General features: G+C 40.9%; 1 protein-coding gene across 4 annotated transcripts in view; it reads right to left on the bottom strand.

The window, feature by feature from the left end:
• Positions 1-16,177, bottom strand: part of LOC124366349 (transmembrane protein 19) — a 35,635-nt gene that overhangs the window by 13,738 nt on the left and 5,720 nt on the right. For all 4 annotated transcript variants that reach the window (XM_046822839.1, XM_046822838.1, XM_046822840.1 and 1 more), the window contains exon 4: positions 2,645-2,782. In XM_046822839.1, coding sequence (XP_046678795.1) covers positions 2,645-2,782 — 138 coding nt within the window. The remainder of the gene's footprint in view (positions 1-2,644; positions 2,783-16,177) is intronic.

Genomic DNA, 16,177 nt, shown 5'->3' with positions numbered 1-16,177 from the left:
ATTGAAACTAGTTTCTTAACCATGCACCTCTGAAGAGCACCTTCTTCGCCATAAAAAAGGCCAAGTTCAGTTACTTTTCGCCGCTCATCGAATGAATTTTTAGACATTATTGCAGGAAGGAAAAGTCAGAGAAAACATATTTTGTGACATCAAGGCTTCAAAATACTTTTAATTATGTTTGACTGTTATCAGAGTAAGTATTTGGAGCAAATGTTCTCAAGTCTTCGTTATGTGAAAATCATCCGAACGGGTCGGAGGTAGTGGGGAGTTTTTATTTGATTTTGAAAAAGTTGGTGAAAAAACTGGATTTGGTCTTTCGCAAGAAATTTCAGAGAAAATAAAAAAGATGGCTTAGATTTGAAGAGAATGCGGGGCCAGTGCTTCTATGACAATGGTTCGTAATATGGCTGGGCAAATACAACAGGCGTCCATTCTAGGATTCTTGCCGGAAAACAACTGGTTTTTTGTGCTTGCGCGGCTTATTCCTTAAATTTGTAGGTGCAATGTGCTAGTATGTCAGGGGAGGTACAGTCATACTTATGGAAAACTTTTAATGTTGTACAATTTTTTTTGCTTCTCGACCAATGATGGGAGTTTTTATTACTACATGTCCTGATCTCTAAATACAAAAGTAACACCAGAATGGATCGACTAAGAGGGAAGCTGTAAAGTTATATACAAGCTTAGGTAAATTAATAAATGCTTTAAATGACCTCAGAACCAGCCTAACTACCTCAGATGAAACAAACACTGAAGCAGCTAATCTTTTGAACAATGTCTAAGCAGTTTTGGTTTTATAGTTTCTCTCTGTTTTTGGTTAAAAGCAATTGACCCGCATTGACATAGTGAAACAAGCTCCTACAAGTGGAGAATATCACCATACATAGATGGCCAAAACACATCAGTCGATTGATCTCTGCTACTAGACTCGGAAAGGGCAAACTATTAAAACTCTGCAATGAAAGAGCCAAAGAAATTGGCAACAAATCTTGGCTGATCCTCATTTCAAAGTAGTTCGGAACGAGCCGAAAAAGCGCATGTTTGATGAGGAATGCGAAGATGAAGCACTGAATTCTCAGAAGAGAAGAAAAATTTCAACAGCAGAGCTATTAGGGAATCGTCGATCGCTTCTTTGTGAATAGGAAAGATTCTATTATTCAACACCTCCCTCATTTTGTTGGTTTTTCACGGCGCTAGCTTTCTGGAAAATGGAGTGGGGTGACTTAAAGGCTAAAGAAATGAATTAGCTCAAAATAAAGAAGACTTGGACAAGACGAATTGGCAATGAAGTGGAAAGTTTCAAATACCATGGGTTTGGATTTCGTACAAATATCAAACAGCCAATTGATTGATCTTTGAATTTTTGTGTTGTGAACAAAAATGGAGGATGTATAACCAAAATAATGACTGCCTTAAGGTTTTTGACATTCGGTTTCAGTGGCTTCGAATGAAGAGTTTTAGTAAACTTAAAAATAATAAAAAATTATTTACGGAATTTGACAGGGCAACAGGAGGTGACACCCACCCCCCCCCCCCCCCCCCCCCCCCGAACCTAGGGATTATTTCTTGTGCACAGGTAGCTCAAAACTATGTTCAGTGAGATTGTCAGTACATATGCTGCAAGAAAAGCCCGAGGAAAGTTAAATTTAAGAACTTTATTATTTTAAATCAATATTTTACATAATTTACTATCATAAGTGTTTTAGTATAAATGGTGTTTTTTGAAATATATCTATTTTTGTTTTTGAAAATACGAATTCTACTTATTACCAAATACTATTTAGGCCTATATACTTTGAACTTGAGGTTGAGTATTTAAGATCAAGATACAAGATGTTTTAATGTCGCGTACCCTGGTACCGATGGACACACCACACTTTTTAAGAGGAGTTTATAAGGAAAATTAGTTTTCAGTTTCAATTGGATGGGGGGGGGAGGGGCGCCAAAATAAGGTGTTTGCCAGGGTGCTGAAAAAACCTAGGGTTACGTCGCTGTATATATATATAATATATATATATAATATATATATTGTATATATATATATTGCTGTTTAATTTAGTGTTAAAAAGAGTCTTGAGTTGTTTAAAGTACGGCAGGAAGTAAATAGATATCCAACTAGATCAAATTATTTTTTAGAATTGCCTCAAATAAAATTAGAGAAAACCAATAGAAGTCACATTAAAATGAAACTTAAATTTTTTAACAAATTACCTGAAAAGGCATGGACTGTACCCCTGCAAAGTTTTAAAACAATAACAGAAAGGTGGTTTAAACAAAATGTTTTTTTTTTCAGTGAATGATTTTTTGAACTGTGATATTAGTAGCCTAAGATTTTAAATTATTTATTCATTTATTTATGATATTTTTAACTGTGTGTAGATTCAACTTTTAAACCTTACATTAACTTTAGTAAATAATTTATGTACATAGTTTAGTTTATTTATTGACTGTCATATTTATTCAATTGACTTACATGAAAAATATGTGCCTAATATGTATTTTTTAAGGTTTATATGCTATTATCATTGTAAATAATTAGCTATGACTTTGTCAATTGCATTTCTATGGATTGCCTAACGACAATAAAACCCTTGAATCTTAAATCTTATTCCTAATCTATGTAAATAAATAAATAGACATTAACCTTCTTTAAATCCGTCCTCAAATTTGTTCTTCAGTTTACTGCGAAACTTGGTAGCTCTGCTGGAAGTGACAAAGAATGTCATCAGACAGACCAGGAACAGGTAGCTGCTTAGGGTGAGGATAAACCCAATAAATAGTCCTGCAAAAACAACACTATGAGAGAAACTTGGTAGCTCTGCTGGAAGTGACAAAGAATGTCATCAGACAGACCAGGAACAGGTAGCTGCTTAGAGTGAGGATAAACCCAATAAATAGTCCTGCAAAAACAACACTATGAGAGAAACTTGGTAGCTCTGCTGGAAGTGACAAAGAATGTCATCAGACAGACCAGGAACAGGTAGCTGCTTAGGGTGAGGATAAACCCAATAAATAGTCCTGCAAAAACAACACTATGAGAGAAACTTGGTAGCTCTGCTGGAAGTGACAAAGAATGTCATCAGACAGACCAGGAACAGGTAGCTGCTTAGGGTGAGGATAAACCCAATAAATAGTCCTGCAAAAAACAACACTATGAGAGAAACTTGGTAGCTCTGCTGGAAGTGACAAAGAATGTCATCAGACAGACCAGGAACAGGTAGCTGCTTAGAGTGAGGATAAACCCAATAAATAGTCCTGCAAAAACAACACTATGAGAGAAACTTGGTAGCTCTGCTGGAAGTGACAAAGAATGTCATCAGACAGACCAGGAACAGGTAGCTGCTTAGAGTGAGGATAAACCCAATAAATAGTCCTGCAAAAACAACACTATGAGAGAAACTTGGTAGCTCTGCTGGAAGTGACAAAGAATGTCATCAGACAGACCAGGAACAGGTAGCTGCTTAGAGTGAGGATAAACCCAATAAATAGTCCTGCAAAAACAACACTATGAGAGAAACTTGGTAGCTCTGCTGGAAGTGACAAAGAATGTCATCAGACAGACCAGGAACAGGTAGCTGCTTAGAGTGAGGATAAACCCAATAAATAGTCCTGCAAAAACAACACTATGAGAGAAACTTGGTAGCTCTGCTGGAAGTGACAAAGAATGTCATCAGACAGACCAGGAACAGGTAGCTGCTTAGAGTGAGGATAAACCCAATAAATAGTCCTGCAAAAACAACACTATGAGAGAAACTTGGTAGCTCTGCTGGAAGTGACAAAGAATGTCATCAGACAGACAGACCAGGAACAGGTAGCTGCTTAGAGTGAGGATAAACCCAATAAATAGTCCTGCAAAAACAACACTATGAGAGAAACTTGGTAGCTCTGCTGGAAGTGACAAAGAATGTCATCAGACAGACCAGGAACAGGTAGCTGCTTAGAGTGAGGATAAACCCAATAAATAGTCCTGCAAAAACAACACTATGAGAGAAACTTGGTAGCTCTGCTGGAAGTGACAAAGAATGTCATCAGACAGACCAGGAACAGGTAGCTGCTTAGGGTGAGGATAAACCCAATAAATAGTCCTGCAAAAACAACACTATGAGAGAAACTTGGTAGCTCTGCTGGAAGTGACAAAGAATGTCATCAGACAGACCAGGAACAGGTAGCTGCTTAGAGTGAGGATAAACCCAATAAATAGTCCTGCAAAAACAACACTATGAGAGAAACTTGGTAGCTCTGCTGGAAGTGACAAAGAATGTCATCAGACAGACCAGGAACAGGTAGCTGCTTAGAGTGAGGATAAACCCAATAAATAGTCCTGCAAAAACAACACTATGAGAGAAACTTGGTAGCTCTGCTGGAAGTGACAAAGAATGTCATCAGACAGACCAGGAACAGGTAGCTGCTTAGAGTGAGGATAAACCCAATAAATAGTCCTGCAAAAACAACACTATGAGAGAAACTTGGTAGCTCTGCTAGAAGTGACAAAGAATGTCATCAGACAGACCAGGAACAGGTAGCTGCTTAGAGTGAGGATAAACCCAATAAATAGTCCTGCAAAAACAACACTATGAGAGAAACTTGGTAGCTCTGCTGGAAGTGACAAAGAATGTCATCAGACAGACCAGGAACAGGTAGCTGCTTAAGAGTGAGGATAAACCCAATAAATAGTCCTGCAAAAACAACACTATGAGAGAAACTTGGTAGCTCTGCTGGAAGTGACAAAGAATGTCATCAGACAGACCAGGAACAGGTAGCTGCTTAGAGTGAGGATAAACCCAATAAATAGTCCTGCAAAAACAACACTATGAGAGAAACTTGGTAGCTCTGCTGGAAGTGACAAAGAATGTCATCAGACAGACCAGGAACAGGTAGCTGCTTAGAGTGAGGATAAACCCAATAAATAGTCCTGCAAAAACAACACTATGAGAGAAACTTGGTAGCTCTGCTGGAAGTGACAAAGAATGTCATCAGACAGACCAGGAACAGGTAGCTGCTTAGAGTGAGGATAAACCCAATAAATAGTCCTGCAAAAACAACACTATGAGAGAAACTTGGTAGCTCTGCTGGAAGTGACAAAGAATGTCATCAGACAGACCAGGAACAGGTAGCTGCTTAGAGTGAGGATAAACCCAATAAATAGTCCTGCAAAAACAACACTATGAGAGAAACTTGGTAGCTCTGCTGGAAGTGACAAAGAATGTCATCAGACAGACCAGGAACAGGTAGCTGCTTAGAGTGAGGATAAACCCAATAAATAGTCCTGCAAAAACAACACTATGAGAGAAACTTGGTAGCTCTGCTGGAAGTGACAAAGAATGTCATCAGACAGACCAGGAACAGGTAGCTGCTTAGAGTGAGGATAAACCCAATAAATAGTCCTGCAAAAACAACACTATGAGAGAAACTTGGTAGCTCTGCTGGAAGTGACAAAGAATGTCATCAGACAGACCAGGAACAGGTAGCTGCTTAGAGTGAGGATAAACCCAATAAATAGTCCTGCAAAAACAACACTATGAGAGAAACTTGGTAGCTCTGCTGGAAGTGACAAAGAATGTCATCAGACAGACCAGGAACAGGTAGCTGCTTAGAGTGAGGATAAACCCAATAAATAGTCCTGCAAAAACAACACTATGAGAGAAACTTGGTAGCTCTGCTGGAAGTGACAAAGAATGTCATCAGACAGACCAGGAACAGGTAGCTGCTTAGAGTGAGGATAAACCCAATAAATAGTCCTGCAAAAACAACACTATGAGAGAAACTTGGTAGCTCTGCTGGAAGTGACAAAGAATGTCATCAGACAGACCAGGAACAGGTAGCTGCTTAGGGTGAGGATAAACCCAATAAATAGTCCTGCAAAAACAACACTATGAGAGAAACTTGGTAGCTCTGCTGGAAGTGACAAAGAATGTCATCAGACAGACCAGGAACAGGTAGCTGCTTAGAGTGAGGATAAACCCAATAAATAGTCCTGCAAAAACAACACTATGAGAGAAACTTGGTAGCTCTGCTGGAAGTGACAAAGAATGTCATCAGACAGACCAGGAACAGGTAGCTGCTTAGAGTGAGGATAAACCCAATAAATAGTCCTGCAAAAACAACACTATGAGAGAAACTTGGTAGCTCTGCTGGAAGTGACAAAGAATGTCATCAGACAGACCAGGAACAGGTAGCTGCTTAGAGTGAGGATAAACCCAATAAATAGTCCTGCAAAAACAACACTATGAGAGAAACTTGGTAGCTCTGCTGGAAGTGACAAAGAATGTCATCAGACAGACCAGGAACAGGTAGCTGCTTAGAGTGAGGATAAACCCAATAAATAGTCCTGCAAAAACAACACTATGAGAGAAACTTGGTAGCTCTGCTGGAAGTGACAAAGAATGTCATCAGACAGACCAGGAACAGGTAGCTGCTTAGAGTGAGGATAAACCCAATAAATAGTCCTGCAAAAACAACACTATGAGAGAAACTTGGTAGCTCTGCTGGAAGTGACAAAGAATGTCATCAGACAGACCAGGAACAGGTAGCTGCTTAGAGTGAGGATAAACCCAATAAATAGTCCTGCAAAAACAACACTATGAGAGAAACTTGGTAGCTCTGCTGGAAGTGACAAAGAATGTCATCAGACAGACCAGAACAGGTAGCTGCTGTGAGGATAAACCCAATAAATAGTCCTGCAAAAACAACACTATGAGAGAAACTTGGTAGCTCTGCTGGAAGTGACAAAGAATGTCATCAGACAGACCAGGAACAGGTAGCTGCTTAGAGTGAGGATAAACCCAATAAATAGTCCTGCAAAAACAACACTATGAGAGAAACTTGGTAGCTCTGCTGGAAGTGACAAAGAATGTCATCAGACAGACCAGGAACAGGTAGCTGCTTAGGGTGAGGATAAACCCAATAAATAGTCCTGCAAACAACAACACTATGAGAGAAACTTGGTAGCTCTGCTGGAAGTGACAAAGAATGTCATCAGACAGACCAGGAACAGGTAGCTGCTTAGGGTGAGGATAAACCCAAATAAATAGTCCTGCAAAAACAACACTATGAGAGAAACTTGGTAGCTCTGCTGGAAGTGACAAAGAATGTCATCAGACAGACCAGGAACAGGTAGCTGCTTAGAGTGAGGATAAACCCAATAAATAGTCCTGCAAAAACAACACTATGAGAGAAACTTGGTAGCTCTGCTGGAAGTGACAAAGAATGTCATCAGACAGACCAGGAACAGGTAGCTGCTTAGAGTGAGGATAAACCCAATAAATAGTCCTGCAAAAACAACACTATGAGAGAAACTTGGTAGCTCTGCTGGAAGTGACAAAGAATGTCATCAGACAGACCAGGAACAGGTAGCTGCTTAGAGTGAGGATAAACCCAATAAATAGTCCTGCAAAAACAACACTATGAGAGAAACTTGGTAGCTCTGCTGGAAGTGACAAAGAATGTCATCAGACAGACCAGGAACAGGTAGCTGCTTAGAGTGAGGATAAACCCAATAAATAGTCCTGCAAAAACAACACTATGAGAGAAACTTGGTAGCTCTGCTGGAAGTGACAAAGAATGTCATCAGACAGACCAGGAACAGGTAGCTGCTTAGAGTGAGGATAAACCCAATAAATAGTCCTGCAAAAACAACACTATGAGAGAAACTTGGTAGCTCTGCTGGAAGTGACAAAGAATGTCATCAGACAGACCAGGAAACAGGTAGCTGCTTAGAGTGAGGATAAACCCAATAAATAGTCCTGCAAAAACAACACTATGAGAGAAACTTGGTAGCTCTGCTGGAAGTGACAAAGAATGTCATCAGACAGACCAGGAACAGGTAGCTGCTTAGGGTGAGGATAAACCCAATAAATAGTCCTGCAAAAACAACACTATGAGAGAAACTTGGTAGCTCTGCTGGAAGTGACAAAGAATGTCATCAGACAGACCAGGAACAGGTAGCTGCTTAGGGTGAGGATAAACCCAATAAATAGTCCTGCAAAAACAACACTATGAGAGAAACTTGGTAGCTCTGCTGGAAGTGACAAAGAATGTCATCAGACAGACCAGGAACAGGTAGCTGCTTAGAGTGAGGATAAACCCAATAAATAGTCCTGCAAAAACAACACTATGAGAGAAACTTGGTAGCTCTGCTGGAAGTGACAAAGAATGTCATCAGACAGACCAGGAACAGGTAGCTGCTTAGAGTGAGGATAAACCCAATAAATAGTCCTGCAAAAACAACACTATGAGAGAAACTTGGTAGCTCTGCTGGAAGTGACAAAGAATGTCATCAGACAGACCAGGAACAGGTAGCTGCTTAGAGTGAGGATAAACCCAATAAATAGTCCTGCAAAAAACAACACTATGAGAGAAACTTGGTAGCTCTGCTGGAAGTGACAAAGAATGTCATCAGACAGACCAGGAACAGGTAGCTGCTTAGAGTGAGGATAAACCCAATAAATAGTCCTGCAAAAACAACACTATGAGAGAAACTTGGTAGCTCTGCTGGAAGTGACAAAGAATGTCATCAGACAGACCAGGAACAGGTAGCTGCTTAGAGTGAGGATAAACCCAATAAATAGTCCTGCAAAAACAACACTATGAGAGAAACTTGGTAGCTCTGCTGGAAGTGACAAAGAATGTCATCAGACAGACCAGGAACAGGTAGCTGCTTAGAGTGAGGATAAACCCAATAAATAGTCCTGCAAAAACAACACTATGAGAGAAACTTGGTAGCTCTGCTGGAAGTGACAAAGAATGTCATCAGACAGACCAGGAACAGGTAGCTGCTTAGAGTGAGGATAAACCCAATAAATAGTCCTGCAAAAACAACAACACTATGAGAGAAACTTGGTAGCTCTGCTGGAAGTGACAAAGAATGTCATCAGACAGACCAGGAACAGGTAGCTGCTTAGGGTGAGGATAAACCCAATAAATAGTCCTGCAAAAACAACACTATGAGAGAAACTTGGTAGCTCTGCTGGAAGTGACAAAGAATGTCATCAGACAGACCAGGAACAGGTAGCTGCTTAGAGTGAGGATAAACCCAATAAATAGTCCTGCAAAAACAACACTATGAGAGAAACTTGGTAGCTCTGCTGGAAGTGACAAAGAATGTCATCAGACAGACCAGGAACAGGTAGCTGCTTAGAGTGAGGATAAACCCAATAAATAGTCCTGCAAAAACAACACTATGAGAGAAACTTGGTAGCTCTGCTGGAAGTGACAAAGAATGTCATCAGACAGACCAGGAACAGGTAGCTGCTTAGAGTGAGGATAAACCCAATAAATAGTCCTGCAAAAACAACACTATGAGAGAAACTTGGTAGCTCTGCTGGAAGTGACAAAGAATGTCATCAGACAGACCAGGAACAGGTAGCTGCTTAGGGTGAGGATAAACCCAATAAATAGTCCTGCAAAAACAACACTATGAGAGAAACTTGGTAGCTCTGCTGGAAGTGACAAAGAATGTCATCAGACAGACCAGGAACAGGTAGCTGCTTAGAGGTGAGGATAAACCCAATAAATAGTCCTGCAAAAACAACACTATGAGAGAAACTTGGTAGCTCTGCTGGAAGTGACAAAGAATGTCATCAGACAGACAGACCAGGAACAGGTAGCTGCTTAGAGTGAGGATAAACCCAATAAATAGTCCTGCAAAAACAACACTATGAGAGAAACTTGGTAGCTCTGCTGGAAGTGACAAAGAATGTCATCAGACAGACCAGGAACAGGTAGCTGCTTAGAGTGAGGATAAACCCAATAAATAGTCCTGCAAAAACAACACTATGAGAGAAACTTGGTAGCTCTGCTGGAAGTGACAAAGAATGTCATCAGACAGACCAGGAACAGGTAGCTGCTTAGAGTGAGGATAAACCCAATAAATAGTCCTGCAAAAACAACACTATGAGAGAAACTTGGTAGCTCTGCTGGAAGTGACAAAGAATGTCATCAGACAGACCAGGAACAGGTAGCTGCTTAGAGTGAGGATAAACCCAATAAATAGTCCTGCAAAAACAACACTATGAGAGAAACTTGGTAGCTCTGCTGGAAGTGACAAAGAATGTCATCAGACAGACCAGGAACAGGTAGCTGCTTAGAGTGAGGATAAACCCAATAAATAGTCCTGCAAAAACAACACTATGAGAGAAACTTGGTAGCTCTGCTGGAAGTGACAAAGAATGTCATCAGACAGACCAGGAACAGGTAGCTGCTTAGAGTGAGGATAAACCCAATAAATAGTCCTGCAAAAACAACACTATGAGAGAAACTTGGTAGCTCTGCTGGAAGTGACAAAGAATGTCATCAGACAGACCAGGAACAGGTAGCTGCTTAGAGTGAGGATAAACCCAATAAATAGTCCTGCAAAAACAACACTATGAGAGAAACTTGGTAGCTCTGCTGGAAGTGACAAAGAATGTCATCAGACAGACCAGGAACAGGTAGCTGCTTAGAGTGAGGATAAACCCAATAAATAGTCCTGCAAAAACAACACTATGAGAGAAACTTGGTAGCTCTGCTGGAAGTGACAAAGAATGTCATCAGACAGACCAGGAACAGGTAGCTGCTTAGAGTGAGGATAAACCCAATAAATAGTCCTGCAAAAACAACACTATGAGAGAAACTTGGTAGCTCTGCTGGAAGTGACAAAGAATGTCATCAGACAGACCAGGAACAGGTAGCTGCTTAGAGTGAGGATAAACCCAATAAATAGTCCTGCAAAAACAACACTATGAGAGAAACTTGGTAGCTCTGCTGGAAGTGACAAAGAATGTCATCAGACAGACCAGGAACAGGTAGCTGCTTAGAGTGAGGATAAACCCAATAAATAGTCCTGCAAAAACAACACTATGAGAGAAACTTGGTAGCTCTGCTGGAAGTGACAAAGAATGTCATCAGACAGACCAGGAACAGGTAGCTGCTTAGGGTGAGGATAAACCCAATAAATAGTCCTGCAAAAACAACACTATGAGAGAAACTTGGTAGCTCTGCTGGAAGTGACAAAGAATGTCATCAGACAGACCAGGAACAGGTAGCTGCTTAGAGTGAGGATAAACCCAATAAATAGTCCTGCAAAAACAACACTATGAGAGAAACTTGGTAGCTCTGCTGGAAGTGACAAAGAATGTCATCAGACAGACCAGGAACAGGTAGCTGCTTAGAGTGAGGATAAACCCAATAAATAGTCCTGCAAAAACAACACTATGAGAGAAACTTGGTAGCTCTGCTGGAAGTGACAAAGAATGTCATCAGACAGACCAGGAACAGGTAGCTGCTTAGGGTGAGGATAAACCCAATAAATAGTCCTGCAAAAACAACACTATGAGAGAAACTTGGTAGCTCTGCTGGAAGTGACAAAGAATGTCATCAGACAGACCAGGAACAGGTAGCTGCTTAGAGTGAGGATAAACCCAATAAATAGTCCTGCAAAAACAACACTATGAGAGAAACTTGGTAGCTCTGCTGGAAGTGACAAAGAATGTCATCAGACAGACCAGGAACAGGTAGCTGCTTAGAGTGAGGATAAACCCAATAAATAGTCCTGCAAAAACAACACTATGAGAGAAACTTGGTAGCTCTGCTGGAAGTGACAAAGAATGTCATCAGACAGACCAGGAACAGGTAGCTGCTTAGAGTGAGGATAAACCCAATAAATAGTCCTGCAAAAACAACACTATGAGAGAAACTTGGTAGCTCTGCTGGAAGTGACAAAGAATGTCATCAGACAGACCAGGAACAGGTAGCTGCTTAGAGTGAGGATAAACCCAATAAATAGTCCTGCAAAAACAACACTATGAGAGAAACTTGGTAGCTCTGCTGGAAGTGACAAAGAATGTCATCAGACAGACCAGGAACAGGTAGCTGCTTAGAGTGAGGATAAACCCAATAAATAGTCCTGCAAAAACAACACTATGAGAGAAACTTGGTAGCTCTGCTGGAAGTGACAAAGAATGTCATCAGACAGACCAGGAACAGGTAGCTGCTTAGAGTGAGGATAAACCCAATAAATAGTCCTGCAAAAAACAACACTATGAGAGAAACTTGGTAGCTCTGCTGGAAGTGACAAAGAATGTCATCAGACAGACCAGGAACAGGTAGCTGCTTAGAGTGAGGATAAACCCAATAAATAGTCCTGCAAAAAACAACACTATGAGAGAAACTTGGTAGCTCTGCTGGAAGTGACAAAGAATGTCATCAGACAGACCAGGAACAGGTAGCTGCTTAGAGTGAGGATAAACCCAATAAATAGTCCTGCAAAAACAACACTATGAGAGAAACTTGGTAGCTCTGCTGGAAGTGACAAAGAATGTCATCAGACAGACCAGGAACAGGTAGCTGCTTAGAGTGAGGATAAACCCAATAAATAGTCCTGCAAAAACAACACTATGAGAGAAACTTGGTAGCTCTGCTGGAAGTGACAAAGAATGTCATCAGACAGACCAGGAACAGGTAGCTGCTTAGAGTGAGGATAAAACCCAATAAATAGTCCTGCAAAAACAACACTATGAGAGAAACTTGGTAGCTCTGCTGGAAGTGACAAAGAATGTCATCAGACAGACCAGGAACAGGTAGCTGCTTAGAGTGAGGATAAACCCAATAAATAGTCCTGCAAAAACAACACTATGAGAGAAACTTGGTAGCTCTGCTGGAAGTGACAAAGAATGTCATCAGACAGACCAGGAACAGGTAGCTGCTTAGAGTGAGGATAAACCCAATAAATAGTCCTGCAAAAACAACACTATGAGAGAAACTTGGTAGCTCTGCTGGAAGTGACAAAGAATGTCATCAGACAGACCAGGAACAGGTAGCTGCTTAGGGTGAGGATAAACCCAATAAATAGTCCTGCAAAAACAACACTATGAGAGAAACTTGGTAGCTCTGCTGGAAGTGACAAAGAATGTCATCAGACAGACCAGGAACAGGTAGCTGCTTAGAGTGAGGATAAACCCAATAAATAGTCCTGCAAAAACAACACTATGAGAGAAACTTGGTAGCTCTGCTGGAAGTGACAAAGAATGTCATCAGACAGACCAGGAACAGGTAGCTGCTTAGGGTGAGGATAAACCCAATAAATAGTCCTGCAAAAACAACACTATGAGAGAAACTTGGTAGCTCTGCTGGAAGTGACAAAGAATGTCATCAGACAGACCAGGAACAGGTAGCTGCTTAGAGTGAGGATAAACCCAATAAATAGTCCTGCAAAAACAACACTATGAGAGAAACTTGGTAGCTCTGCTGGAAGTGACAAAGAATGTCATCAGACAGACCAGGAACAGGTAGCTGCTTAGAGTGAGGATAAACCCAATAAATAGTCCTGCAAAAACAACACTATGAGAGAAACTTGGTAGCTCTGCTGGAAGTGACAAAGAATGTCATCAGACAGACCAGGAACAGGTAGCTGCTTAGAGTGAGGATAAACCCAATAAATAGTCCTGCAAAAACAACACTATGAGAGAAACTTGGTAGCTCTGCTGGAAGTGACAAAGAATGTCATCAGACAGACCAGGAACAGGTAGCTGCTTAGAGTGAGGATAAACCCAATAAATAGTCCTGCAAAAACAACACTATGAGAGAAACTTGGTAGCTCTGCTGGAAGTGACAAAGAATGTCATCAGACAGACCAGGAACAGGTAGCTGCTTAGGGTGAGGATAAACCCAATAAATAGTCCTGCAAAAACAACACTATGAGAGAAACTTGGTAGCTCTGCTGGAAGTGACAAAGAATGTCATCAGACAGACCAGGAACAGGTAGCTGCTTAGGGTGAGGATAAACCCAATAAATAGTCCTGCAAAAACAACACTATGAGAGAAACTTGGTAGCTCTGCTGGAAGTGACAAAGAATGTCATCAGACAGACCAGGAACAGGTAGCTGCTTAGGGTGAGGATAAACCCAATAAATAGTCCTGCAAAAACAACACTATGAGAGAAACTTGGTAGCTCTGCTGGAAGTGACAAAGAATGTCATCAGACAGACCAGGAACAGGTAGCTGCTTAGAGTGAGGATAAACCCAATAAATAGTCCTGCAAAAACAACACTATGAGAGAAACTTGGTAGCTCTGCTAGAAGTGACAAAGAATGTCATCAGACAGACCAGGAACAGGTAGCTGCTTAGAGTGAGGATAAACCCAATAAATAGTCCTGCAAAAACAACACTATGAGAGAAACTTGGTAGCTCTGCTGGAAGTGACAAAGAATGTCATCAGACAGACCAGGAACAGGTAGCTGCTTAGGGTGAGGATAAACCCAATAAATAGTCCTGCAAAAACAACACTATGAGAGAAACTTGGTAGCTCTGCTGGAAGTGACAAAGAATGTCATCAGACAGACCAGGAACAGGTAGCTGCTTAGAGTGAGGATAAACCCAATAAATAGTCCTGCAAAAACAACACTATGAGAGAAACTTGGTAGCTCTGCTGGAAGTGACAAAGAATGTCATCAGACAGACCAGGAACAGGTAGCTGCTTAGGGTGAGGATAAACCCAATAAATAGTCCTGCAAAAACAACACTATGAGAGAAACTTGGTAGCTCTGCTGGAAGTGACAAAGAATGTCATCAGACAGACCAGGAACAGGTAGCTGCTTAGAGTGAGGATAAACCCAATAAATAGTCCTGCAAAAACAACACTATGAGAGAAACTTGGTAGCTCTGCTGGAAGTGACAAAGAATGTCATCAGACAGACCAGGAACAGGTAGCTGCTTAGAGTGAGGATAAACCCAATAAATAGTCCTGCAAAAACAACACTATGAGAGAAACTTGGTAGCTCTGCTGGAAGTGACAAAGAATGTCATCAGACAGACCAGGAACAGGTAGCTGCTTAGAGTGAGGATAAACCCAATAAATAGTCCTGCAAAAACAACACTATGAGAGAAACTTGGTAGCTCTGCTGGAAGTGACAAAGAATGTCATCAGACAGACCAGGAACAGGTAGCTGCTTAGAGTGAGGATAAACCCAATAAATAGTCCTGCAAAAACAACACTATGAGAGAAACTTGGTAGCTCTGCTGGAAGTGACAAAGAATGTCATCAGACAGACCAGGAACAGGTAGCTGCTTAGAGTGAGGATAAACCCAATAAATAGTCCTGCAAAAACAACACTATGAGAGAAACTTGGTAGCTCTGCTAGAAGTGACAAAGAATGTCATCAGACAGACCAGGAACAGGTAGCTGCTTAGGGTGAGGATAAACCCAATAAATAGTCCTGCAAAAACAACACTATGAGAGAAACTTGGTAGCTCTGCTGGAAGTGACAAAGAATGTCATCAGACAGACCAGGAACAGGTAGCTGCTTAGGGTGAGGATAAACCCAATAAATAGTCCTGCAAAAACAACACTATGAGAGAAACTTGGTAGCTCTGCTGGAAGTGGTGAGGAAAAACCTAATAAATAGTTTTGAAACAGGACACAGTGAGGGAAACTAGGGTGAGGACAATCCCAATAAATAGTCCTCCAACAGAACCCAGTAAAAGAAACTAGATTGAGGACAAACACGTTAAATAGTCCTGCAACAGAACCAAGTGAGAGAAACTAGGTTGAGGACAATCTCAATAAATAGTCCTGCAACAGAACACAATGAGAGAAACTAGGGTGAGGACAATCCCAATAAATAGTCCTGCAACAGAACCCAGTGAGAGAAACTAGGGCGAGGACAAACCCAATAAATAGTCCTATGACAAAATCCAGTGAGAGAAACTAGGGTGAGGACAATCCCAATAAGTAGTCCTGCAACAGAACACAATGAGATTAACTAGGGTGAGGACAATCCCAATAAATAGTCCTGCAACAGAACCCAGTGAGAGAAACTAGGGCGAGGACAATCCCATTAAATAGTCATGCAACAGAACCCAGTAAGAGAAACTAGGGTCAGGACAATCCCAATAAATAGTCCTGTGACAAAACCCAGTGGGAGAAACTAGGGTGAGGACAAACCTAATAAATAGTCCTGTGACAAAACAAAGTAAACAATTTTCCCTCGTTGTAATTATTAGTTTGGTCTTCAATTAATACAAATTAGAGATTAGCTTAATATAACACACAATAAAAGTACACCACACCAAGTACTATGTAACAAGCAGGCAAAATATCAAATCTATAGCTTATTTCATTCTTAAGATGTCCACTGGACTGATTGAAAGATGGGCAATCATACAGAACAGACATTTGTACATGCTCCTTGGCAGACAATGAGGA

The sequence above is a fragment of the Homalodisca vitripennis genome, chromosome 7 (genome assembly GCF_021130785.1).
Source record: "Homalodisca vitripennis isolate AUS2020 chromosome 7, UT_GWSS_2.1, whole genome shotgun sequence".
In the NCBI taxonomy this organism is placed as follows: Eukaryota; Metazoa; Arthropoda; class Insecta; order Hemiptera; family Cicadellidae; genus Homalodisca; species Homalodisca vitripennis.
This window is presented reverse-complemented; position numbering and strand designations above follow the sequence as displayed.